Source organism: Triplophysa rosa, linkage group LG24, assembly GCF_024868665.1.
Source record: "Triplophysa rosa linkage group LG24, Trosa_1v2, whole genome shotgun sequence".
Classification (NCBI taxonomy): Eukaryota; Metazoa; Chordata; class Actinopteri; order Cypriniformes; family Nemacheilidae; genus Triplophysa; species Triplophysa rosa.
In genome coordinates this window covers 11,810,443-11,836,708 of record NC_079913.1, presented here as the reverse complement: position 1 = coordinate 11,836,708, position 26,266 = coordinate 11,810,443, and the positions used below count along the sequence as shown (strand labels likewise).

The 26,266-nt window shown below is 38.5% G+C and overlaps 1 protein-coding gene across 3 annotated transcripts in view; it reads left to right on the top strand.

Moving 5' to 3' along the window:
- Positions 1 to 310: 310 nt before the first annotated feature.
- LOC130547663 (thyrotropin-releasing hormone-degrading ectoenzyme-like) overlaps positions 311 to 26,266 on the top strand; it is a 105,215-nt gene continuing 79,259 nt past the window's right edge. For 2 of the 3 annotated variants that reach the window (XM_057323803.1, XM_057323802.1), the window contains exons 1-4: positions 311 to 516; positions 848 to 1,548; positions 10,388 to 10,661; positions 20,140 to 20,266. In XM_057323803.1, coding sequence (XP_057179786.1) covers positions 863 to 1,548; positions 10,388 to 10,661; positions 20,140 to 20,266 — 1,087 coding nt within the window. In that variant the 5' untranslated portion in view covers positions 311 to 516; positions 848 to 862. Of the gene's footprint in view, positions 517 to 847; positions 1,549 to 4,478; positions 4,656 to 10,387; positions 10,662 to 20,139; positions 20,267 to 26,266 lie in introns of those variants that run through there. The other variant, XM_057323804.1, reaches the window with a different exon arrangement.

Sequence of the window (26,266 nt, the reverse complement as noted above, 5' to 3'; positions counted from 1 at the left end):
TACCACTGTGTTGAAAGTATTGCACAGCTCATCTATAAGATTTGTCAGGTACATATCTCAATTCCATTTTCCATTTTCTTTTGCGTTTAATTTTTCGTAGTAGCATTGTTGGACTGATTCACGATTTCACATTAATGCAATTCAGCTTGATTTATAAAGGGGAAGATATCTTTTATGTATGTATTTCGCTGTTTAATTAGAGACAATTCAACTGAACACGCAGCAAATCGGAGAGATGGAATTCATTTCGACTGAAATACTTTGTGTGAGCGCGGCTGCGCGCAGAGGGAGAGGGAGAGAGAGAGAGAGAGAGAGACCCATTGGTTGAGAGGGGGAACACAGAGTGAGAAAGCGATGAGGATGGAGGCAGGGGAAATGAAAGGAGGGAACATAAATTCACAACACTTTTGATTTGTCATGAAGCAGTTGTGGAACTTAATACACATCAGACTCATGTCAGAGGAGAAGTCGTGGATTTGCGGGGATGTGCGGTAGGAATTCCGTCTGCATTTTACGGTATGAGCTCCTGCATCTGACTGCACGCACGATTGAAGAAATGCACAAATTCTGAATTACATCATTTTAGTACAAAGGTCTGAAAGTGTCTGATGTGTTGTTTACGTTTGTTGACCTGTATTGTGCATTTCACGTTAGGATGTTGAATACTTGGTGTTTTATATAATTATACAATTATATTGTCAAAGTTGCATGGGTTAATAACATGATATCGATATTAAATAAGTTCATTCATCCTATCGAGTTTTAGCGTGGCATGAACCCCCCCTCCCCCTCCCCCTGATAGAGTAAGAATGTTGTGTTTTTAATATTAATCTCGTTTTAAATGCAGCGAACATTCGTGCCGATGGGGTTTGAGGACATGAACATGAGGAACGGACGGGCTTTGTCCGATCAGTGGGCCGACAGCGTGGTGGTCCGACCTCGGACTACCGAACAGCACATCACGGTGCACAAGAGACTGGTGCTGGGCTTCGCCATCTCCATCCTCACCCTCATCATCGTCACGGTCATCGCCATCACGCTCAGCGTCAGCTTCGAGAGATGCGCCGCGGAGAGCAGCGGGACTCTGGCCGGTAACGGCTCCAGTAACAAGTCCAGTCAGTCCCGGGACAGAAGCATCAGTCATAGAGAATCAGAGGATGGCCAGCAGCCCTGGAGACATCTGCGCTTACCGGCCACCCTGCGCCCTCGCCACTACGACCTCAGACTGTCCGTGTACATGGATAATTTCACGTTCTCCGGTGAAGTGAACATTGAGTTTGAATGCGTGAACTCCACTAAGTTCATCGTGTTGCACACAGACAGACTGGAGGTGAATAAAGTGCAGGTGTATTCAGACAGTAAGAAAACAGGCGTCATGAGGATCCACCGACGCTTTTACCACCAACCCAACCAGGTGTATGTGATCGCGCTCCACAGAGAGATGAAGCCCCTCAGAATTTATAAAATCAACATCACGTTTGAAGCGCAGATTGAAAATGAACTCTTGGGATTTTTCCGCAGTTCATACATGCTGTATGGAGAAAGAAGGTAATGCCATTAAATGCACGTCTGAAACGTATCAGTATACTTCTATATAATATACTGTCCCAATTTTGTTTAACAAGAAACTTATTTTTTGTCTCTTACTGTAGGTCGTTGAATGAGCGAAAGACTTTTAAAGGACTCGCGCTCGTTTGTAGAGTCGTTTTAAAGGACTCTATACTGTTTTGTAGGCCTATCACTTAGCCAACTCTTGAAAAGATTTAACGAATTCATCAGCGGACATGTCACAGCAAACTTCGGTAACGTCTCACACGCTAACACGCTGTCTCGGCCATTCTCTCTCTCACACGCGTTCTGACCCATTGCCATTACCCTAGCGCAGTGGTTCTCAACTCTGGCCCGCGAGATCCATTTTCCTGCCGAGTTTAGCCCCAACTCTGATAAAACACCTGAAGAGGCTAATCAGTGACTTCAGGAACAGACGCAGTCCACTTAATGCTGGGCTGCGCAGATTGTTTGGCATATCGCATTAAAGTACCGCGAGAGCGATTCAAATGCGTACCGAGCAATCTGCACTTGACGCTATCGCTATTTAATGTCATACGCTGATAGATTTACTCAAGTGCCGCATTAAGTTGAACGCATCTATTCCTAAAGACGCTGGTTAGCTTGTTCAGGTGTTTTATATCAGAGTTGGGTCAAAATGACAATTTTAGATATATTAATATTAATTAATTTTTGATTGCATATTAATTGTATTGAATTAAATCAAAAGTACTCAACAGTTATGGATTCTTGGTGGTCTACCGGAAGTTACGTTTAGGCCACATAACGTTTGTTTATGTTGTTGCTGCTGAAACCGTCTAATATATGTTACGTTCCCTTATCAAGTCTAGGGGTCGTTAGGTCACGTAACAGAATAAAAATGGTGTTGTGTGTGTGTGTCAGCAACAAGGCAATGTAATAAACCTCGCAAGAGGAAATTACAAGAGACTCATCCCACTTCAAAACTTAAATGCAAGAAAGGTATTCATTTTATTGTCTTAGATGCAGGAGGGTTGTTAATGACTTCGAGAGGGGGCTAAGGCCAAAACAACAAACATAATACTTCTAACTAAAACCAGAATCTAGCTAACCTTCCAAAAGAAAAGAAAATTACATCAAAATACCCTAACTCCATTACTGACATAAACAGGAGAAAACAAGTCCAGAAAGAAAACGGCACCCCCTCTCTACTTAAACCCCATCCCCAAAATTAACAGCTCAAACTTAATTTACAGATCCAATGACAAAATAAAAATACAAACAAAATAACCTTACAATATATATGAGGCTTTCTGGCTGAGAAGAATGACAATTACAACAACTGTATTACCTCAATATCATTAAAAAGAAATGAAGAGGAAACCAATATTTACAAATAATCTCCCTTGAACAACACGGGGAACAAAGCCTCACAACAGAACCTACGCACGCACGCACGCACGCATTTTCTGTTGTGGAAGTGCTGCTTAAAACTCCACTGCTCCCTCTCATCCTCCAATCGGTATCACCAGCCAATCATTGATATCAGGTGGTGGCCATTACCTTCTACTGGCAAGCAGAGAAAGAGAGAGAAACCACACAAAAAATACGTCCTGGGACATAACATATAGTTTGTTTCAAACTCTGAAGATGCAAGACTGACGATAAGTTGCATATAAAATTATATAGTAAGGGACAAAACTGGTTTATCCTACACAATCTTTAAAAAATTCTAGGTTATAGTGCTGAGTTTGGGAGTCTAATAGTAATTTGTAGTCCAGCAGTGTTGTCCTAACATAGTAGGAAGTTTCATTCAAACCTTAAGGTCTTTTGCACACACAGTCCGAATTTTTCGTATGCGTTTTTCATATTTGGCTCTCGTTTGTACGGTGTCTCTGAATTGTTAAAAAAGGCCACTCAAAATGCTTGACGGATGCGGAAAACGCAGAAAATCGAACCCGGTCCGAATTTTTTTATGACGGACGAAAATATCGGAGGCAGTGTGTAAATGTGATTGACACAACGCGAGGTCGTATTTATTTTTTAACGTGCGGAGATTTCGGACGCAAATTTCGGACTCAATTTGCAATGGGCTTTAGACAGTAACTTTTCCTCAGTGTTTAGTCTTTCTGTAGTGTCCAATTGTATTGGATATTGTATTTGCATTTCCCCCTCTTTATTTTGAAAAGAGTAGCCATTGCAACAATAGAACTTTTTATGACATCGCCAGAGAGAAGCTAAAAGTGCACAGGATTGCTTATCTTCAAAGAGGTGCATGTTTTTCAGTTTATTTTTATTTTCTGTTGCTGTGTTGTGATTCTGTTTAGCATTTGAGAGAGCAGGGCAACTGCATAGTAAGTGTATAGAGATGGAGGTCAGTGAGGTTGCCACACTGATCTGAATGAACATTCAGTAAAGCCTCTGGGTGACAGCTGTGATTGAGCACTGCAGTCAGTGACTCATTTACTATGAAATATTGAAGCTCTCACAACACAGTTTGCCAGCAAAGTGCTAAACTTCTGTAAATCTATGCAGTCAGCTATATGTCAGAGAAAGTTTCCATACTGACACCATTTATGTAGTTCCTGCAATACAATTGAGAATATGATTCAATGCCTTTGTATGGCCCTCGGTTCTAATGTTTAAAATCTTCAGATGAAGCAATTTAAACCCATGAAGCTATTCAAGATGAACAGGTACTTAGCATAAACAAATATGTGACCATGGACAACAAAACCAGTAGGGGTGGGAGAAAATAAATAAATTTTCGATTAATATCGATTCAGTCTGCTAGCAAGTAGCAATTCGAATCGATTCACAAAAAAACGATTTTTTAAAAACGTTACTAAATATAATAACGTGACATCTTTGCAACAAATAAGGCGGAAGTCAACTGCAAGAGCGGTGCAGCACCCGGACCTTTTACGCGGAAACACAGCGGAGCACATGGGAGCAATAGAGAGATAAAACCAAGTACATTCAGCACTGTAGGACTAAACGGCAAGATCAACGAAATAATTTTTTTAGGAAGGTCGTTCTCTGCATCTGCTCTGTGCTGTGAGTGAGCGGCATGGAGAAACAGCACATTCAATTTACTAACGTTATAAGTTACCGCAGCTGACTTGTCAGTAAGTGCAAAATAGCGTTTCCAAACCTGTCAGTTAATAACATGAACATACTTCTGTAAATATGCACAGCTTGTTAGCCAGACGGACGCGCTGGGTGCTCTGCACGGGACTAATAAACTAATATTGGTCAAATAACCGCTCTTTTAATGTGTGTATGATGATTTTGTCATACGATGTGGCAAGACGTGGAAGTGACTGTCGTTTAACGTACAGCACCAATATGTCGCGTTTAATAACTGATATGTACTTGTTTTAATGTCTGACAGCAGAATACTTCAATGAGAATGGCTTTACTGGGCACAGTTGTATTAAAATATAATATGTGACAGTTCTAGTTAGCCAAAGTTACACTAGTCCGACTCTTAGCGCAAACGTGACGTGATGAAATCTTAAAAATCAAATATACTAATTAGTACATCAAGAATCGATTCTGAATTGTATCGTGAGGGACCAATTTTTAAAATGAAGATTTATACATCTTTTGAAAGCTGAGTAAATAAGCTTTCCAATTATGTATGGTTTGTTGGGAAAGGACTATACTTGGTCGAGATACAACTATTTAAAATGCTAGAATACCAGGGTTCAAAAAACTCAAACTATTGAGAAAATCGCCTTTAAAGTTGTTAATCAGAGGTGCTGTAGCAGGCCGTTGCTAAGAAGAAACAGGTTTGTTTTAACACTTTCTATTGGCTCGCCGCTGTAATGACGTTGTGGTGAGTAGATAAACCGAAAGCAGACATTTTTGAGTGGGTAGTTCCTAAAGAGCGGGCAGCAGTGAGAGAAGTTTGTCAGCGTGTTTCCCGCCATTTTTGTCCGCGATTTTGCTGTATCCACTCACAAAAATTAAGTTTAGAATATTTACGGTAGGAAATTTACAAAAAATCTTAATGGAACATAATCTTTACTTAATATCCTAATGATTTTTGGCATAAAAGAAAAAGCGATCATTTTGACCTGTACAATGTTTTGTTGGCATTTACATTTACATTTATTCATTTAGCAGACGCTTTTATCCAAAGGGACTTACAAGTTGGGCAAACAATGGAAGCAATTGGGTCAACATTTGCCTCAAATATTTCTGTGCTTCTAAAGACTGGTTTTGTGGTCCAGGGACACATATATACTGTATATTTACTAGGGCTGTGCAAAAATATCGATACATCTAACTATCCCAATTTTTTTTTTTTGATAGTGTATCGATAGTTAAACATTTACTATGATACATTATTTTAAATCATGTCATATACATACGGCCAAAAGTAAGTGGAAGCGAGCATAGTGAAAAATATAAGAACGCTTCCAGCTCTCAGAGCTGATGTGTGGGTGTGCTTTGGTTTTCAAAATAAGTCGTGGAGTAATGAAGTTATATAAAATAATGCTGTTTTTAAGCTTCACAAGCCATGACCCACCAAGTCACTTGGCTACTGCAGTGCATTAGACAAAAAGTTTATTAAGAAAAGTAACAATGACATTTATTGTGCTTTCACGGATGTGACACCAGCACATTTACAGCACGGATGAACCAGGGGTTTTATATTGCCCATGTTCAGTGTTTAAACTGTAATGCACCACAACAGCCAAGTGACTTGCGTGAGCCACCTTATTCCCCTGTGCTACCCACTTGAGGGGCGCAATCCACAGTTTGAGAACCCAAACCTCTGATCTAAAGGTCCATGCATCGCACATCATGGCCACTCTGCAGAGGTAAGGGATGTTTTTACACTTATCCTTACAGAAAACCCCCGGTGGTGCACAGCATGTTGTATTTCTAGCTCTACTTTTTACATTTTCTATTTAAAGTATTGCAATATATCGCAAAAGTGTATCGTATCGAAATACATAGCAATGTATTGCATCGTGACCCATCTATCGTGATATGTATCGTATCGGGAGGCACGTGCCAATACACAGCCCTAATATTTACACCCCTATATTGCTTATTGTTTTCAGGTAAAATGCACAGTATATCCACTTTTTGGTCCTGAGTGTTGTTGTTGACTCTTTTCCCCAAGTTTTACTGTGTTTACTTTGAAACATATTTATGCCTTACCCTAAAGGTGTCTATTTCATAGTCACACTTCATAAACATTTAAACATAATATTCAGCGAACATAACATTTATTTTTAAGAACTTAATATTTAATTCTAATGATAAGCAGCAGTTAAAGAATGTAAAATGTTTCCATTGAAATATCCAAAAATAAACTAGGCCAGTGTTAAATATTTTGTTTACTTGTGTACTTAATTTTTGCTCAAATGTTTCCAACAAAGTTTGAATCCAGAGAAGTTTAAACCAAGGTTACGGCCCTTCTTATCGCATAGCAGTGGTAGCATCTTGCTCGCTACTCAATTGGCTTACGTTATAACTAGGGCTGTCAACGTTAACGCGTTAATGCATGCGATTAATTTTTTCAAATTAACGCGTGAAAAATATTTAACGCAATTAACGCAGCATCCGTTTGTTTTGACATTTGTCTGGCGTTACATTATGTAATCACGCTCTTATTCGTGTACAGGCTTTTAAACCAGTTAAGCGCGATTTTAAACAGTTGCTTTGACGCATTCAATGAAGATAGACAGCTTCTAAACTGTGGAACGCGGCAAAACGCAACGCGAGGTCCAGTCTGGTGTAAACAGTCACGGGCTGAAGGCTGCGTCGGTGAATCTCTGTCAGACTCTGTCTCTTTCGTGCTTGAATGGATAAAACCATACAAGATTATGTCAGAAAGCCCGTTTTGTCTAGCATTTTCTTAAGACTTCAAAGTGTAAAATAAAGTCTTAAATGAATGCAAAGAGTTGTGAAAATGGGAGTACGGTTACGGTCAGATCTGCGTACTGAGACAGCTCTTAAAGGGGCCACGTCCTTAAACGTGCTGCTGTGACTCCAGTCACTAATGTTAATCAAAGAACAAAAAAGAAGAAATCAATGTGATTTTGTAGCTTTAATGAGAATTATTCTGCATTTAATTTATAATTTAGCATTAAAGACTTTAAAGTGTTTGAGAACTTCCTTCAATTTCTGTATATTTCATGATAGCTCTCAATTATATTGTTGAATGGCTATAATTAATGTTAAAATAATCAATTTAATAGAGACATCAGTTACAGTACTAATATCAAAATGTTTTCTTTCATTCATAAAATGACGCTGTTAAAGAAATATGTTGTTTCTACATCAATTTGAAGATTAAATGTGAAATTATTCAAATGTAAAAGTATATTTTAAAATATTATTGTTATGTGCGATTAATCGTGATTAATCACAGAAAATGTGTGATTAATCCGATTAATTTTTTTAATCGATTGACAGCACTAGTTATAACATAACGGTTATACAACTTTGTCATCCATGAACATGATTTGTAAGTCCCATCAGATTGATCTCCATCTCTAGTGAAGCTAAAAACAACAACTCTGAACATTCCACGCTCCTTCACAGTGTCATCAATCTATGCCTGTGATATTTTTTTTTGAAAACGCTAAATTTAGCAGTGAATCCTACAGACGGAGTATACAATTTTGTTATATGGGTTAGTCCCATATAACCCATTTTTTGCATACCGAAGTAATGTTGAGCAGCACCTTGGAAATAAATTATTTGCATAATCTTTATTTTATTAAGCAGATATCGAGTAGCTTTCAACACTCCACAGGTTACGAAGATGACTGTAGTGTAATGAGTTCCTGCTGGCAGCTCTTATATTTGTCAACAATACTTAATAGTCGATATCAGATTATGTTTGGAAAAAGCAATGTTTTGTATTCTGCTTTCTTCATATCAAGTCCAGATCATCTGGTCTTTTCAAGCTTTATTTATTCATCCTTCACTCATTTTTCTTGACCTTTTATTCCATCTTTTCATCTTTCACTGAGAAAACACCAAAAGGAGCAAACAATCGTCTGCCTCCATCGGTTCTCTCCATCTTGTTTGTTGTATGCGATCTAGCTAGTCTCCTGTCTGATTAAATTTCCTCGTTGAAATGTCCAGGTTTTGTGACCTTTTCTTCAGAGAGGAATATTTAGGCAATGGTTCTGAAGGTGCTGCCGGACTGCTTGTCTGACAATAGAAGGGCATCTTGATTTTGACCTTGTGGTTAAAGGCTGTTGGCGCTGCCCGGCCTTTTGAAAGCTCTTGCTCGCACTGGCCCAACAGTGAAAAAAAAAAGGCTAGTAAGTTATATTCATCTACCAAAGCAAGTACTGCCCTACCACAGCAGCATATAGCATCATCAATAAATTGGTGTGTAGATCCTCTGTGTGTCTTGTAGTGATAAAATTCTCAATGTTCAAACGTTTTCGGACAAGCCATCAACCTCTTCTGTTTGAAGCTTGCTCTAACCGTTATGTAGAATGAAGATGTACATGATGCAGCATCCTTCAGTGGTAAAATCCCCCTCTGAGATTTGAGTCTGGTTTTAATATTCATTAATGCAGCTTCCTGGAAATGAACTTGTAGTTGGGATGTTGGACAGCAGTGCTATTACAGATTCTGCATGCAATAGTTTCTTCAAAGTTTCTTCGCTCTCTCTCTCCTCCCCAAACATCTTTTATTAATCTTTAAGGCGTGGTTTCCCATACAGAGTTTAAGCCTAGTCCTAAATAAATTGTAGAGCTGTCTGAACTTAAACCAGCTTGCATTGACATCATAAAATACATCAGTGCCATTGTTTGTCTCAAAATGCACATCAGCAATGGTTTTGTAAGGCATGTTTGTAAAAAAGCTATTTAAATGTCCTAATTTAGCCTGGTTTAATCTAATCCCTGTCCAGGAAACTGCCCCTAAGTGTTCATCTAACACATGGGTCGGCAACCTATGGCTCTCGAGCCGCATGTGGCTCTTCTGCCCCCCTGCTGCGGCTCCCTGCAGTCTTTATAAGGCCGTCTTTATGCCTGGTATTAAGATTTGGTCGATCGGATCACCATTGGACGAAAGAGGCACATACCCGTTTACACCTGCTGCTGTAATCGGTCTATTTTGACCACTTCTGTCCTGATTTCTTCAAGAAATATCTGAAACAGCATACACATTTACCCAGCCATACACCCTGGTATTAGCTTTTTCCGACGGAATAAGTGCATGCAATGTACATATGAGCGCAACTGGAGATGACAGAAAAAAACATACAGAGAGCAGCGGTTTTATTTCTGCTTTGACAGATGTGAGACAGCGCCGAACACTGTATGCGTGTGTTAGAAATGGAATGGTGAGAAAACATTCTGCTTGGTATGTTTTTCGTCTTTAAACCAAACGTTTAGGTCTTTAGCCGGTATAGTTTAAATCCTGTCTGGCTAGCGCGCTTCTCATAATGTTTACGCATGATGTCTTTATTCGGAGAGTAGGCGGTCTCTTGTGGCTGTTCATCAAACGCCGCAAAAAGTTCACAGAAAAAACAAAATTTCACAGAAAAACTAACTAAAGCAGCTCTTCTATTGCAACAAAATCGCACTATATTGCCTAGTGGTGCAACTGGGTAACTACTACCTTACATGCATAACCTGTGTTATAGTCATTTAAAGGTTACATATATTTTGCGTCTCCAGACAAATTTTATTGGTGGGAGAGGGTCCAAAATGGCTCTTTTGGTCGCAAAGGTTGCCGACCCCTGATCTAACAGAACATTTCCACAGTTCTTTGTAGCTAAAACTCCAAACTTATTTATTCATTGGCAACCTGATTATGACATTTTAAATTTGTCGTGATCATCTTCTTTTCCTGCTTTTCCTTTCTGCAGGTATCTGGCTGTGACGCAGTTCTCTCCCACTCAAGCCAGAAAGGCCTTCCCGTGTTTCGACGAGCCCATTTATAAAGCCACATTCAGAGTGAGTTTGAGACACGAGAGCTCGTATCAGTCGCTGTCCAACATGCCAGTGGAGGCGTCTACATCTGATGAGGACGCATGGGTGACCAACCATTTCTCCCGGACGCCCCGTATGTCCACATACTACCTGGCCTGGGCGGTGTGCAACTTCACCTACAGAGAAGCCGTAACAGATAATGGAGTCGTGGTGAGTTTTTTTGCGTTCAGTTCACATGATCACAGGCTTTGTCTTTTTGACAAAAATACAAATGTGATTTACCTGGTTCAGTCTGCTTTGTTTGTGAAGTAATGAATTTGCTGTAATATAATTGCATATTTGCGATGGATAGGACGTTGGTTCAAAGTTCTGACTGGCATGTTAGACGCTATCTAATTTTTCTTTGGCTCGTACTATAACCTTGACCGGTCTCCCCTCATATTACCGTAACCAATCTCTCTCCTTCAGCATGAGCTACTCTACTTTATTTCAAACCATCACTGGCATTCTGATTATTATGTTTCTTCTATCTAGAGCATTTATACCTACATCTCAGGTTGGAGCGGTAAGCCGCCTCCTTACTTCCCGATCAATCATATTAATGTGTCAGTGTATCCCCCTCACTCCATCTATCATAAAGGTTTGACTTTGCAGAGCCTTAGGAAAGATTGTGGGAAATGAATGTTGGTGAGGGAAGTTATTACTCTTGGTTTATGGTAGAACACTCAAATATATATGCTAGGGCTGTCACGATTTTGAAATTTGGCTGACGATTAATTGTCTAGTAAATCATTGCGATTATGACGATTAATTGTCTGTTTTAGAACTTTGAAGATTATGGCGATTAATTGTCTGTTTTAGAGCTTTGACATTTAATTCTCATACATTTTTTATTCAGCTTTGAAACGACCATATTGTTCTGAATATTAAAAAAAATGTTTTTTTTTCTTGGAAATACATCGGAAAATATTGGTTTATCATATATTTAAGGTTTAGGCTTTTACCTGTCAATAATACAACCGCCAAATACTTGTAAATTAAGTAATTTTGTTTTTTTCTCACAAGTTTAATTCTATGTCAATGAAATTTTGGTAGACTGGTTTTCACACTGAGATTATCTTAAATAACATTAAATTGTACTGCAGGTTATTTTTATGGTATATGCTTTAGCTTTTATTGTGTTGTGGTGGTACATTTTACAAGTATTACCCTGCTTTAGTTGCAATAAATACACTAAAATATGTAATATGCAGGCACTACAGCTCCCCCTAGTGTCCTCTATAGAGATGTGCAATAATTGCGATGATCTGAAACAATAGCGATGAGGCCAAACAATCGTGATGAGACAATTATTTAATAATCGTGACAGCCCTACATGGGGTAGCCAGACGCTACCACTGTGGCACGTTTTGTGATGACATTCACTTTTTTTTACTGCGATTGCCATATTACAAAGGATTGCAAGAGCGACTTTACAGTACTGCTTTCAGATCTCTCTTGTCATTTCTGGTTTTCTCACTTCTTAAAGGGATAATTTACCCAAAACGAAAAATTCTGTCATCATTTACTCACCTTCTAGTTGTTCCAAATCTGTATAAATTTCTTTGTTTCTTATGAGCACAGATAAAAATATTTCGAAGAATGCTTATAGACAGTTTCAAAGTGACAACATAAACAAACGTTACTGCAAACGACCCCAACTGAACCTCTGGTACACATTCACAAACAACTGAGTGCCTGTAGATTCTGTAGATAACAAGCAAAAGAAACCGAGAAGAACCGTTGGCTAAACTCGTCTCTCCAATATTTTGAATTTAGACTGCGATACCAAGCTCAACCGCTAGATATCAATGTACCATACGGTTTCTTTAAATGCGACCAAACTACAGGACCCATTTAAAAAATTGCTTATTTAATACGATCATTGTACAATAAAGTAATAATACAAATGAAAATTAACATAAATTAAATAAAATATAAATAGTTATATTATTAGACACTAGCCAAACACAGAACGGAAGTTAACTGCAGTCCCGGACTCCCGGCACGTGTGTCCGATGAAATGGTATATAACCAAACAGTTGTTGGACACCATTGACTAGCATAGTAGGAAAATATATATATATGTTCTGTTGAACACAAAAGAAGATATTTTGAAGAATGTAGGACGGAAAACAGTTCTGGGGCACTTTTGACTACCATTGTCATTCTTCCTACCATAGTAGTCAAAGGGGTCTGAGAACTGTTTGGTTACAAGCATTCGTCCAAATATCATTCTCTTTGTTCAACCAAACAAAGAAATGTATACAGGTTTGGAACAACTAGAGAGTGAGTAATTCATGACAGAGTGTTTATTTTTGGGTGAACTATTCCTTTCAAAACATACACAAATGTTTCTATATGTATGTTGTTTTGTTACCTTTGTTTGTTTTGGGGCAGCACATTCAATTTTGTTAGACATGAAGTGCCTCAAATGCACTAAACTGCTCCACTTGGTGTTTACAAAATCTACTCCATTAACATGAACAACTGGTAATTGTTGATGCTGTTTTTACTGAATGTTTTGCCTTGTCATCAAAATGTATTTTGAATGTAAATGCTAGCTCTAAGTTTATTTCCCTACGAGTAGTATTAGAGATATTACATGACTTGAATTTAATGTTAACATGTACCATTAATATTCATTTACAGACAAGACATCTAAATGTCAGTTTCATATGTCATACAGCAAAAGATCAACACTGGCATATTTTTATTAATCTGAGTTTGTGTAATTTGTTTAAGTTGTCTTTAGCAGTCTGTAGGGTTTAGTCAGACTGATGTTGCGTGTGACTAATTCTGAATCTTCATCATTACACGATTCTGTTTTGGTGAATGTGGACTTTGTCATGCCTGTATTGATCAATGTCCCTTCTCTAGTGCACCATATATTAAATTTACCAATCTGGCCCAATAGCGCCTTCATACTCTTGATTTCTCACACAAACAAACACTAGCTTTCTAACATGTGTTAGTTCTATAATTTGTACTGTTTGTCTTATATTAGAGCCAAAATAAAATGTATTATGAGATGAGGGGGCAGATTCCACTCAGAGTTGAAGACTGTAACAGGTGCAATATGTGTCTGGTTCACACTGTAGTCACATTATTTATCTCATGCCAAAATGCCATGTGGTCTTGATTGATATAGGAAAGACTCCGGCACATCTTTCCAACAGAAACCATAGCATTTTATCTAAATGGGTAACGCGCTGCATAAATTTGTATGATTGAAGGTCAAGACACAAATTAGTTTGGATTATTAGAGCAGTGAATTTCTGGTGAAGTGGTTCAGGTATCTTTCATATACATACACAGATATAGTTTAGTAAGAGCTTGTTGGTGTCAGGTCAAGTGTTCGCCTCCTCTTCTGAGTGATTTGACTGAAGCTTTAAAGCATTTCATCGGTCCACACACTGGCAGAGAGAGTGTGATTAATGCTGAACAGCCGCTCGTCTATTAAAGTTCAATTAACCCTGTTTAAATTGTTCATCAAGCTATTTTCAACAAATCCAAACAACAAACAAGCATAAACAAATGAAGCAGTCGGCACCAGCGTCAGATTGAACTCTCTGCCCTATAGATGAATAAAACTCCTCATGATTTTCAGTTTCAGCCGTTTGCCTAATTTGATTGGAGCTTGAATCATTTCCACAGCCCTCAGTGCCCTTCATTTATTTTTATATTAGAGTCGATCGATAATGCAGCATTGTGTGAGGTAAACAACACATCATTCAATGTGCATTGCTGGCAGGCTTTGAAACAATGTCTTTCCTTCTGCTTGTTTTGCACTGTAACTCTGTTTGGCTGAGCGTTCAAGGCCATACATTCTTACTAGATGGATGCCCACTCAAAAAGCCGTGCCGTGCATCAGCCTGAAGCGCAATGAGCCAAAGGATCTGTTTAGCTGTGGGAAAACATTTCCCACCAAAGCAACACCTCACACTCTTTTCCATTCTCTCTCTCTCTCTTTCTCTCTCTTAGTCTCATTTAATAATTCAAAATATTGAATAAAGCAAATGTGATTTGTTTCCAAGATGAACTTCCTTAACATTTTAATTAAATACTAGGGTTACACTTTACAACAAGTTTGCATTTGTTAAAGGCGTCCTATTTTGTCTTAATTATGCTTAAAGGAGTCATATTGCATGGCTAAAATGAATATTATTGTTTGTTTTAGATGTAACGCAATGTGTATACACCATTTAAAGTTTAAAAACGCTGTATTTTCCACATACCGTGCATGTTTGTATCTCCTCTTTGCCCCGCCTCTCTGAAACGCACTGATTTTTTACAAAGCTCATCGCTCTGAAAAGCGAGCTGTGCTATGATTGGCCAGTTCACCAGTGCGTAGTGATTGGTCAAATACTGCAAGCATTTCACGGAAATGTAACGCCTCTTACCATATTCGGAACATCAGGTTCCAAAGCAATTGTACTGACAGGCGATACAATGAGATTTACAATTATGCCCACCTTAACTACGTGTAGATTTGGGCGGTCTTAGTCAAATCATGTTACGAAGTTACGTAGATTCGCAGGCGTGTGGTTACACGAGGCATTTCAGGCAAGTCTGGTTGAGCATTCGTGTCTAATACATGCATGGGCAACTTGTAAAACACCAAAAACACAGAAAAACACGTACTTGCGCCATATGACCCCTTTAATTAATTATGCTTATGATGTGCTAAACAATAGGTGTTCATGTGTCGATTTTCAAAAAATGCCAACATATTTTTCTGCAGCTCAGAGCATCGTTTCAAGTTGAAAAAAGTTAACTTTTTTTAAGTTTAAGTTTTCTGAAAAAAGTCAGTTTGTGGTTTTGTATTTTTGCCTGTTGTAAATAATTCTGTGTTTATTTGCCATTCTTGCTGTCTGAGGCCGTCTTCGTGACAGATCTAAGAAGGCCGTGTCTTATTGTGCTTCCTAGTCCTTTAGGAGGGAATATGCTTATTGTAAATGTGAATTCAGGCTCCTGCAAGGGCCTTGATCTACTAAATAAAATCTAATAACCTGATTATGAGGTTGTACTTCAAAACATAACGGGTTTTAACTGGTGACACTGTCACAATATAAATTATGGTTTTATATATATTCTAGGGCTGGGAAAGTCAACACGTTATTATCGCGTTTACGCATTAATTAATTAATGCCGATAATTATTTGATCGTGCATTAACGCAGTTTTTTAAGTATTATTTTATTTCGAAAGTCCGTTTCTCACTGGCTCTGAAACGTACAGACAAACCATTGGTCACAGAAGGGGTGGGATGTTGATTGCTACTGGCGCAGTGTTAATTTCGTTAACGAAAACTATGACGAAAAGTATTCGTTAACGACATGTTTTCACTGACGAAAACGAGACGATAACTAAATAAGAATGAATGCATTATAACGAAAACTGTAATAAAAATATACTGACATTTTCGTCAACTAATAAAAACGAGACGAAAATATTCTTGTCCCACCTGGCGGACATCAGTTTGCGCGCATGTGCTTATCTCATATAAACGGTAGAGAGAAGTCTCTGGGAGAAGGGGAAGCACACACATGTATTCTGTGTCTCCACACGGTTTACAAGGCGTCTTATTTTCCTTCACGATCGCCGGTAAAACGCTGCAAACTTGAAGCGCGACTGCAGGTGAGTCACCCCGAAACACATTACAAAGGCAAGCTCAAAGGTTTTATATGCCAATGTTAACTTAACACGAGCTGCTGCATAACGTGAAATGCAACATAGAGTCAGCCAAAAGAAACCAGCGCTGTCCTCTACTGATTATAGAAGTGATGAAGTGAGTCAAACTGTACATTCCAACCAAATATGTAACATGTTTGCATGACTAAAGAAATGTAATGCAATTTATATAATATGTCTTTTTGAAAGCTATTCTCATTCATTGCTGTCTCAAGCAAAGACAGTGCAGCTCTTTCTTCAAAGAGACATGCCATGAGCCAATAGCCTTTGAGTGTGAGCCGTGTCAGAGCGTTTCATTGGTTGAATGAACTGAATGAACACGCCCTACTTAACGAGTCAATTGAGTCAAATGGAATTGAACGAACTGGAACATGTCGTTCATGGTCTAATACTCTGCGTTCCAACAATGCAAATCTAGTTACTGCACTTTTCTGAAAAATAAAGGTAATGACCTGGTTTAATTTCATTCTAAGGTGAAGTAAATTATGTCAAAACAGTTGAATCTTTGTATGGAACATTTAATTACACCAAGTAAATGATTTAAACCATTTAGATTTTAGTAGACTAAATATAATGTATATTTATTCGACTAAAATGTTTTTCATATTTCGTAGACTAAAACTAGACTAAAACTAAAATGATGGGGTTGACTAAAATGTGACTAAAACTAAATTGCATTTTCGTCAAAAGACTATGACTAAAACTAAATCAAAATTTGCTGTCAAAATTAACACTGTACTGGCGTCACCACACGTCTCAACCAATGAGAGCATTTGGGGTTGGCCTAACACTGGGTTCATACCAAATGCGAATTAAGTGTTTTGCACGAGTAAATTACATACAAAGTCAATGCAAAGACGCGTACAGACGCAAACTCGCAGCAGGGTGCGAATGACGCGAATCGGGCGGCGCGATTGCCGAGAACGCGCGTCAATATAGTCTTTCGCGAAGGTTGAAAATATTTGTCATTTCTCACGTGAAAATAATGAACATTTTCCACGAGTAATAAAGAGCGTCAAACGCAATTGTTCACGTTTGGTGTGAACCCAACATAAGACTGCTGAAGCCCGCACATGGACAAGGAACAGCAGAACTGAATGGAAAGGTACCGAACTCTTACATGGACATTTCGTTTTAAATCTCTTCCAAATGGCAGCGTTGATAGAACAAACCACTCCATTGTGTCTTCCCTCCTTCAGCCATGCGCTTATCTATCAGTGCCCTCACCCCACAAAGACTTAATATGCGCATGTGTAGGAGGCTTATTTAATGCTATTAATGATGAAGCGGAAGAAAATCAATAGCCTACAGAATACAACAATTTCCCCGGCTAAGGTACAAAACAGCAATGGCAACGAATTGTGTTGCGTGTGTTGTATGTAGTGTGAGGCTAATGCAGAAAACATGTTTAAACATGCGTGCCTAGAGAGTCAAAGCGCAAACTACTACACGGAGCTCTCTTTCACGTCTTCTTACTCTGAAACAGACAAATGAACACAAAATTACCATATTAGCAAGGGTCTATATAAAAGTAGGCTGTTTTATGAACGTTAACACCTGGGAAACAAAACGGACGCTTCACAGTATAGAGGGTATGCATTGATGTCACTTTCCCATGTGAACACGCCAGGACACGCTCCCTTGAGTGGTAAAACTAAGGCAAAATGGCTGCAATCAATAGGAGGAACAAAAAACCTGGACTAAAACGCAATTATTTGCTGAAACTACAAGCAGCTGGACTCGACGGTGATCCTTACGACTACCTTATGAATTACAACGGAATCAGGTGTTCTTAGACACTGAAATTTTGCGCGGAATTGCATTTAATGATACTGTAACCATTCATTTTGCCCAGTGTTTTACCACTCAAGCAGGTGCGTTCCGGCATGTTCACGTGGGAAAGTGACGACACGTGCATACCCTCTATATTAGATCCGCATATCTGAATCGAGCGCTATTAAAGAGGCAGCTATTAAAAAGTTAATGCTCTGGCAGTGGCAGATAGCTTTGGTTTTATATTTAATTTGGTAACATTAATGTTTAAGTTGAGATTTACAAGAAATAATTGAAGTTAAAATCGTTAATGCTACTATGTAATGGAAATACTGTTGTAAAAAAGCACATTATTTGTTTAAAGTGTTTGCAAACCTAATCTTATAGCACTTTTGTTCATATAGCAGTACTTTTAAAATAAAAGTGCACAAAACACTACTTTTGAATTCATTGTTGAATTTTACGCTTAACAATGCGATTAATCACAGATTAATGATCACGATCACCCATAGAGCGTAACCGAGTAGCAGGAACCACGTAAAAGACCATTGTCAGAAGAACGTAACTGACGACTAGGAGTGTAAACAGTTAAGAGTTGTTTTGTACAGCATGTAGTTTACTTAACGTGATTTTAGAGACCCCAGCAAGGAGGGCATTACAGTAGTCAATTCTAGAAGAAACAAACGTGTTATGGCTGGAATACACTACAATACTTGTAAAATCTGAACAGGTTTTTTAAACTAGACATCATACACTTGCAGACTTTTTGAAAGTTTCAGATAGAAACATACTAACTGATCAAATCTGCAGACTAGCACAGACTCTCTGCAACAAGTCCAGACTGATAATCTGGGCAAAATCTGAGCAAAAGTCTTGTAATGTATTTTAGCCTTTAATCAATTTTTCAGCGACTGACAGGGATAACATGTGGTGAAGTCGTGCAATGTTTCTGAGATGGAAAATGAGTTTTTAACTGTATTCTGAACATGTGGTTCGAAAGTTAAATTTGTGTCAAATATCACACCCAAGTTTTTTTATTTGGTTTGAAACTCTAGAACAGAGCCTTCTAGGTTTAGTGTTAATTACCCCTTTTACTGATTTGATGGGGTGATCCAATGAGCATTACCTCCGTCTTATTGCTATTCAAACAGAGAACATCCAGATTTTGATCTCAGAAATGCTGTGTTCCAAAAGACAGTAACTGAGCCGTCACCAGGTTTTGTATGGATATAAATCTGAGTGTCATCTGCGTAGTAATGAAACTTAAGACCAAGCGAACGAAGGAGCTGACCAAGAGGAAAGATGTTAATTGATTCGATATTAATTGTAAGAACTCAACATGATGTTTTAGTTTAGTTTTAAACCACACAGGCTTATACATGAAAGGGAAATTATGTTTGACCAAAATTAAACTGTGATAAGAGTAAAACAAGACAGAAGCGTCATTATACATACAGTTTTGTAATGTAATGTTTAAGCTATTACAGTTAATGATTTGAAACCTTGATGAAACCTTTCGAAACAGTAATGACGTAAAGTCACGTGACTTGGCCAGTTTGATATGCGCTCCGAAGCTCTGATTCAAAACAAAAGATTCATAAGGTTTCGAAGCTTCACGAAGCAGTTTTTCGAAAGCGCCCATCACTACTTATCATACAAGATGCAAAACATGGATTATTACCTTGTTGGATTGTACTGTATACACACCGGTGGATGATTTCACATTTGGACTTTTAAACTTGGACTTTTAACTTGGAAGATTGTTTTAAGGGTATGGGATTAATGTAATCCTAGTTTTTGTGTTGTTTTAAATTCAATGTGATCATTGTAAATACACCAATTTAATGTATTTCACTTGCCTGTTTCATCCTTTCAATTGTTTTAATCTCACACAGTAAGAGCTGACCCCCGTTTTAACTTGTGTAACACAACCGATAAGGCCGTTACAATACTGCAGAACATTATACGTCCTACAGTATAGATGACATACAGTATTTACATTTAATGTTTTGCACGCTGAATGAGGAGCAGAGAAATGTGTAATCCTAAAACAGTTGGCAACATTCACAATCCGTATAAAGGTGTTTTCACCATGGGGAGCTTATTCTTAAATTCAAAATGATTATTCTGGTGCAAAAGTTTCTTCACCTTACACTTTTGTTCTTTTTATTCCCATGTTGTAGATTCGGCTGTACGCCAGACCTGACGCCATCCAGAGCGGATCGGGAGACTACGCTCTGCACATCACCAAGAGACTCCTGCAGTTCTACCAGGATTACTTCCAAGTCAAATATTCCCTCCCTAAACTAGGTAAATGAAGTGTGCGTCCGCTTCGTATGGCTTCAGCGATCCGTTTTAAATGGCCAGTATATGTTCCTCTCACGGGATACTGGATTTCTTTTGTACAGACAGTCGGCTCTGCAGCTTTCTGTTCCTGCTTTTGTGTGAAGACTGGGGGTGTCGGTGGCAACTCAGTTTTTGTGTTTATTGGTGATAAAAACCTTTCGGGAGCAACTGGGATTGTGTTTTGGTTTTTGCAGTTAGAGCTCACACCATACATGTAAATTATGATGTTTGGTTGTGGGTGTATTGTGGTGAACTAGCTCACATCAGATTTTCTGTATTTTACTCCATTGGGTTCCAGTCAGTTTGCTATGTTCACCTGAATAAAAGCATCAATCTCTTCTGTCTGTCACTGTCTGCAAACCTTTAAAGCTTGTCAACCAGCCACCAAAACAGCATGGCCACCTGAAGCTGGTTAGAACAGCTGTTGTTTGTTTTTGCTTGCCTGTTGCCTGACCAGGATGGACTGCCAGCTCGGCCTAGCTAACGAACAGCTTCAAGGCTGAATTTTCTTGTAGGGTTTTATAGGACCTTAGATCGGGAACTCCGAGATTTAGTTGTAATAAAGAGTTTTGCAACTGCTTTATTGTTGCAGACTTGCTCAGTTGACTCGTGTGTAATGACCGGTGATGCTGTGAAGGTTACGGGATGATCAATAACTCTCTGACAGACTGCATTATATCATGTGATCAGAGCAGCATCGGCATGTTTTTAAACCTCTGAACAATCTCTTGTTCTTCTAATGAGTGTTTTTCATTACGGATGTTGTATTGATTGATGTCCTGAAGGATTGTTTCACTGAATCTTTACTAACAGGTCAAACGCTTTATTGAGGCCAGTGATTTTCACCACCTTCATTTCTGTTTGAGCGCGACTGTCACCTGATAAACGTCGTTCGCTGCTGACTGTTAAAATCTCACATCAAGGACACAGCTTGTGCGGAGAACCTCATTTGCAAACAATGAGCTGAAGACAGTTTTGATTTGTTTTTGATCATAATATTATGTGAGATTTAAGGTTAAAGAGGTTTCATAGTGAATGTCGGCCTCATCTGAGAAAGGATGTGGACGTAATGAACGCTGCTGTTATGTAAAGGCACCATCTGTGTGTGGAGTGTGGGAGCAGTTGCAGCCCCTCAGGTCTCTGAATAGGGACATTCTGCTCATGCGAAAAAGAAAAAAAATACATTTTTTAAATTGAATCAAATTATATGGGTCAAATACAGCATACATGATGTTTACAACAATGCTCTAGCTATAAGATATGTTTCTTAGAGTTGTAGTCTTGTTGGGTTGGTAACATAATGCAAACTTGTGGTTCTGTTTTTTATGTACTTCATATGTAACTTTAGGAACAGAATGGTGCAGTGTCACTTTGTAAAGACAAATCTATGCACATATGCATCTAAAATCACCTTTCTTTTTGTCTTGGAATAAAAAAAAACCTCATAATTAATGCAAGGTCATACACCGAGTCCATGGAGAGTCAGAGCTGAGTGTGTGCATCAATGATACCCTTCATCCATTTTGTTTGCAACAAGTTTAGCACAATATCACGTCAACAAGTGCCCTCGACAGCAAGAATCAGTCTGTTTGATGCTTCAGGAGTTGTTGTGAGGATGCAAACAGTGATATAAATAAATAAAACCACCTAGAATGAGTGTTTGGAGAGCCTTTCATTTAAACCCACAAATCTGTGTGTCGCAACCCGTCTCGACCTACTTTGAATTCCGGAAACTGCTGAAACCTTTTTCTCCGTCTGGTGCTCAAACATTGAGTGAATTTGTATATCAAATAGGATGCTGCTCAGAGTGAGATAATAAAATGGGTAATACATTTATAAATGGGATAATAAATACAGTTTCAATTCTTGAAACTGCAGTTGAGAATGAAACACTCTGAGCGAGCGATCAGTGATACCAAATTGAAGAATTTCAGAAACTTTGTTCAGAAACTGAGACGAATATGCCCAGTTTTGTTTAGTCTTGGTCAAGTATGTTTTCCTACGTGTTTTTAGTCAGTATCCAAAGTAGATTTTTATGGAGTCGCATCATTTGTTGGTCAAGGGAATGTATAAGACGTTTAGCATGTCCTCATGGAGGAAGGTAATCTATCGGACCTGCATTGATCTACTGTAAGTGCGTTTTAGAGAGAGATCAATAGTCAATCAAATATGGGCAGAGCGGGTTCAGTTTCTTCTCCATCTTGACAGCGGGATATGATTGACAAATTGAACAGACGCAAAAGGGTATTGATGTCATGACGAATGTCAACAGTTTAATCACTTCAACAGAGTGCAGAGAAGCATGTGTTTTTGATGAGCTGGATGTTGATCTTAGATTCTCATCCAGAGCTTTCTGGGTGAGACACCATCCTAAAGATGGTTAAATCCTAAAGATGTAGGACAATTTTTCTGGATTAACATACTTTGTTGGTTCTCCAATGTTATTCCCTCACACACATGTATCTTGATTCACAAACACGTCCTACCTGGTTAAGTCCCTTTATTTGTGCGTACCTAAGGTTGACATAACCATAATGCATGTGACCTTCAGATATTTTTCCAACCCTGTGCATGATGGGAATGATGACATTTATCGTGGTCACGTTTTGAGGCGATGTGAAGAAAATGAGAATTATTGGACGTTTCTGGTTTCTTGTTGGTTCAGTCTTGGGCGATCAGTAACCATGCCATATATCTTGTTGATGCATTAACCAAGCCACAGTGACCTTTATTGTGTTTAATCCCAACTGTGTGTGTTTGATCTGGAGGTATGATGAAAGCTGGGATGTTTTCACTTTCTTTGTTGGGTAGACGGGGTGCAATAAATTCAGGTCTTGATCTGTTAGGATAGCATAAATCTCATGTATCCTCAGCCTCTCAATCTAAAATCTGCAGCGCTCTGTTCATATCGATTCAGAACAGCGAGGAGAAACTCTCCAGGTCGTGAAACCCCAGGAATCAGATCAGAGGAAATACCACAGAGCAACATGGCTGTGATTTTCCAGCAGCTTGTGATGTTGAATGTGTTTGGTGTCTTGTGTAAAATATTTTGCCCATTGTGAGAATCGTTCCCATAATCCTTTGCTATGAGCGGGAATGTGATGTTCTGAAACGTCTGCTGTAGCTGATAGGCCTCATGATGATTGGACACACTGTATATCTACATAAAATCGCATCCCCAGATTGCAGTTTTAAATAACGGCAGATGATATTTAGGTGTTTCTGGACATTTTAAATGGTCTTAAGGATAAAATCCCTCAGACTGACAGTGATGTGCTGGTGAAAAGGGATTTGAGGAGCTCAGTGAGTAAAGTGAAAAACTCATGAATTCATCCGCTCTCAAATAGCAAAAGGCGGCTCATTTTGTAACACGGATTATATCTGGACAAACTGGTTTTCAGAGGACTGTTCAATAAAGTGTGATGTAATCCTGTAACTGGATTTATTATGACAGAGAGGAGAAATGACATGCTGGGCATCAGACTAGGGCTGTGCAAAAATATCGATACATGTAACTATCGCAATATTTGTTTTTTCGATAGTGTATCGATAGCGATACCTCTACTATCGATATATATTTTTAAATCATGTCATATACATACGGCCAAAAGTAAGTGGAAGCGAGCATTGCGAAAAATATAAGAACGCTTGGAGCTCTCAGAGCTGATGTGTGGGTGTGCTTTGGTTTTCAAAATAAGTCATGGAGTAATGAGTTATATCAAATAATAAAGTCAGGACACAAGTCACTTGGCTACTGCAGTTTATTAAGAAAAGTAACAATGACATTTATTGTGCTTTCACGGATGTGACACCAGCACATTTACAGCACGGATGAAGCAGAGGTTTTATACAGCCCATGTTCAGTGTTTTAACTGTAATGCACCACAACAGCCAAGTGACTTGCGTGAGCCGCCTTATTCCCCTGTGCTACCCACTTGAGGGGTGCAATCCACAGTTTGAGAACCCAAACCTCTGATCTAAAGGTCCATGCATCGCACATCATGGCCACTCTGCAGAGGTAAGGGATGTTTTTACACTTATCCTTACAGAAAACCCCCGATGGTGCACAGCATGTTGTATTTCTAGCTCTACTTTTGACATTTTCTATTTAAAGTATTGCAAAATATCGTAAATGTGTATTGTATCGAAATACATATCAATACAATACAATACTATCGTGATATGTATCGTATCGGGAGGCACTTGCCAATACACAGCCCTACATCAGACTGCACTAACACACAAGCACGTAACTCAACTTTTAAAGAGACGGTTCACCCAAAAATGAAAATTCTGTCATTATGTACTTGCTCTCAAGTTGTTCAAAACATTTATTCATTTCTTTGTTTCATTGAACACTAGGGATGTAACGATTCACCGTGAGCCGGTTGAAAATCGGTTATAATGAGTGACGATTCAAATTGGTTGAGGTGTGAACTGAATCGCAATACATTTTTTGAACAACAGTGGCCGCTATTTTCACTGCAAACCTAAACATGGTGGACATGCTGATATTTCTTAAATGCAAAAAAATCCAAGAAAAGCTCTGACAGTATTGGTTTGTTTATATTAAAGAGACTTTTTCTATTATTAATTTGTTATAAAATTGCAGTTTAGTTTTGTTATTTGAAATAAAACATTATTTTATTATACAAAGAAATGTGAAGCATTTAAGCAATAATGCAAGGGAAGTTGTTCATTTCTAATTTGTTTCAACTCATTTTGTAAAAATAAATTGTGAGTAAATCGTGAATAAATCGCATCGTGAGATCAGAATCGTGACTCGCATCGCATTGTGAGCTGAGTGAATCGTTACATCCCTATTGAACACAAAAGACTGCTACAAAACTACAAATGGTAGTTTCCTGCTATGGAAGTGGATAGTGCCCCAGAACTGTTTGGTTACAAACATTCTTCTAAATATCTTTCTTTGTGTTCAGCAGAACTGTCCCTTTAAAGCCTGTGTATCTGTACCATTATACATATTTTAGTTCACTAAAGGTTCATAAAATCTGGCCAACATTCTTTAGACTGATTATGTAAGGAAAAAGTCAAATGAATGAACAATTTTCGAAAATTCACATATTTAGTCTTTCAAAATGAAGGAGACATATTCTGAGCTTCAGAGTTTAGGACATAGTTTGAACTTAACTATGATGTAAACATGATGTAACATGATATGAGTTGATGATGTGGCTCTAATGAGCAGCAGGTATAACAATTAAATAAAACAATGTCATTTTTAATAAGTCACTGGTTTTATTTGTGTGTACTAGGGCTGCAACTAACACTTATTTTGATAATCGATTAGTTTGATGATTATTTTTTTGATTAATCGGATAAAATGTAATTACATCTTTTGCTTATAATAAGTAAATCAGATATGGGAAAAGTATACACAACTGAACTCATTAGCCTTCTCCCGAAATGTTGTAAATGTCTCCATAATTAACACACCTGGTGAGTTGATTCATGTGTGTCATATTAGAAGCAACTGACAATAGTCTCTCCCAAACGTGGGAGCGAGGGGAGGGTCGGCCAAGGAAATATTTTTTTTGTGCCATGAAAAGTGAGATACAGTCATGGCCAAAATTGTTGGCACCCCTGAAATTTTTCCAGAAAATCAAGTATTTCTCACAGAAAAGTATTGCATTAACACATGTTTTGCTATACACATGTTTATTCCCTTTGTGTGTAATGGAACAACACAAAAAAATAGGAGGAAAAAAGCAAATTTGACATAATGTCACACAAAACTCCAAAAATGGGGTGGACAAAATTATATATTAGCAAATAAATATTAAAGAACCGTCCAATTCATAAGACCACACACACAGCCTGTGTCATACTCGCACGTCTCTGCCCCGCGTTGCGCGTCTCCCGCATCTCGCGGACGAGCCGTTTAAACTTGACGCGCACACATAGCCTGTTTCATACTCGCGCGTCTCCCGCATCTCGCGGACG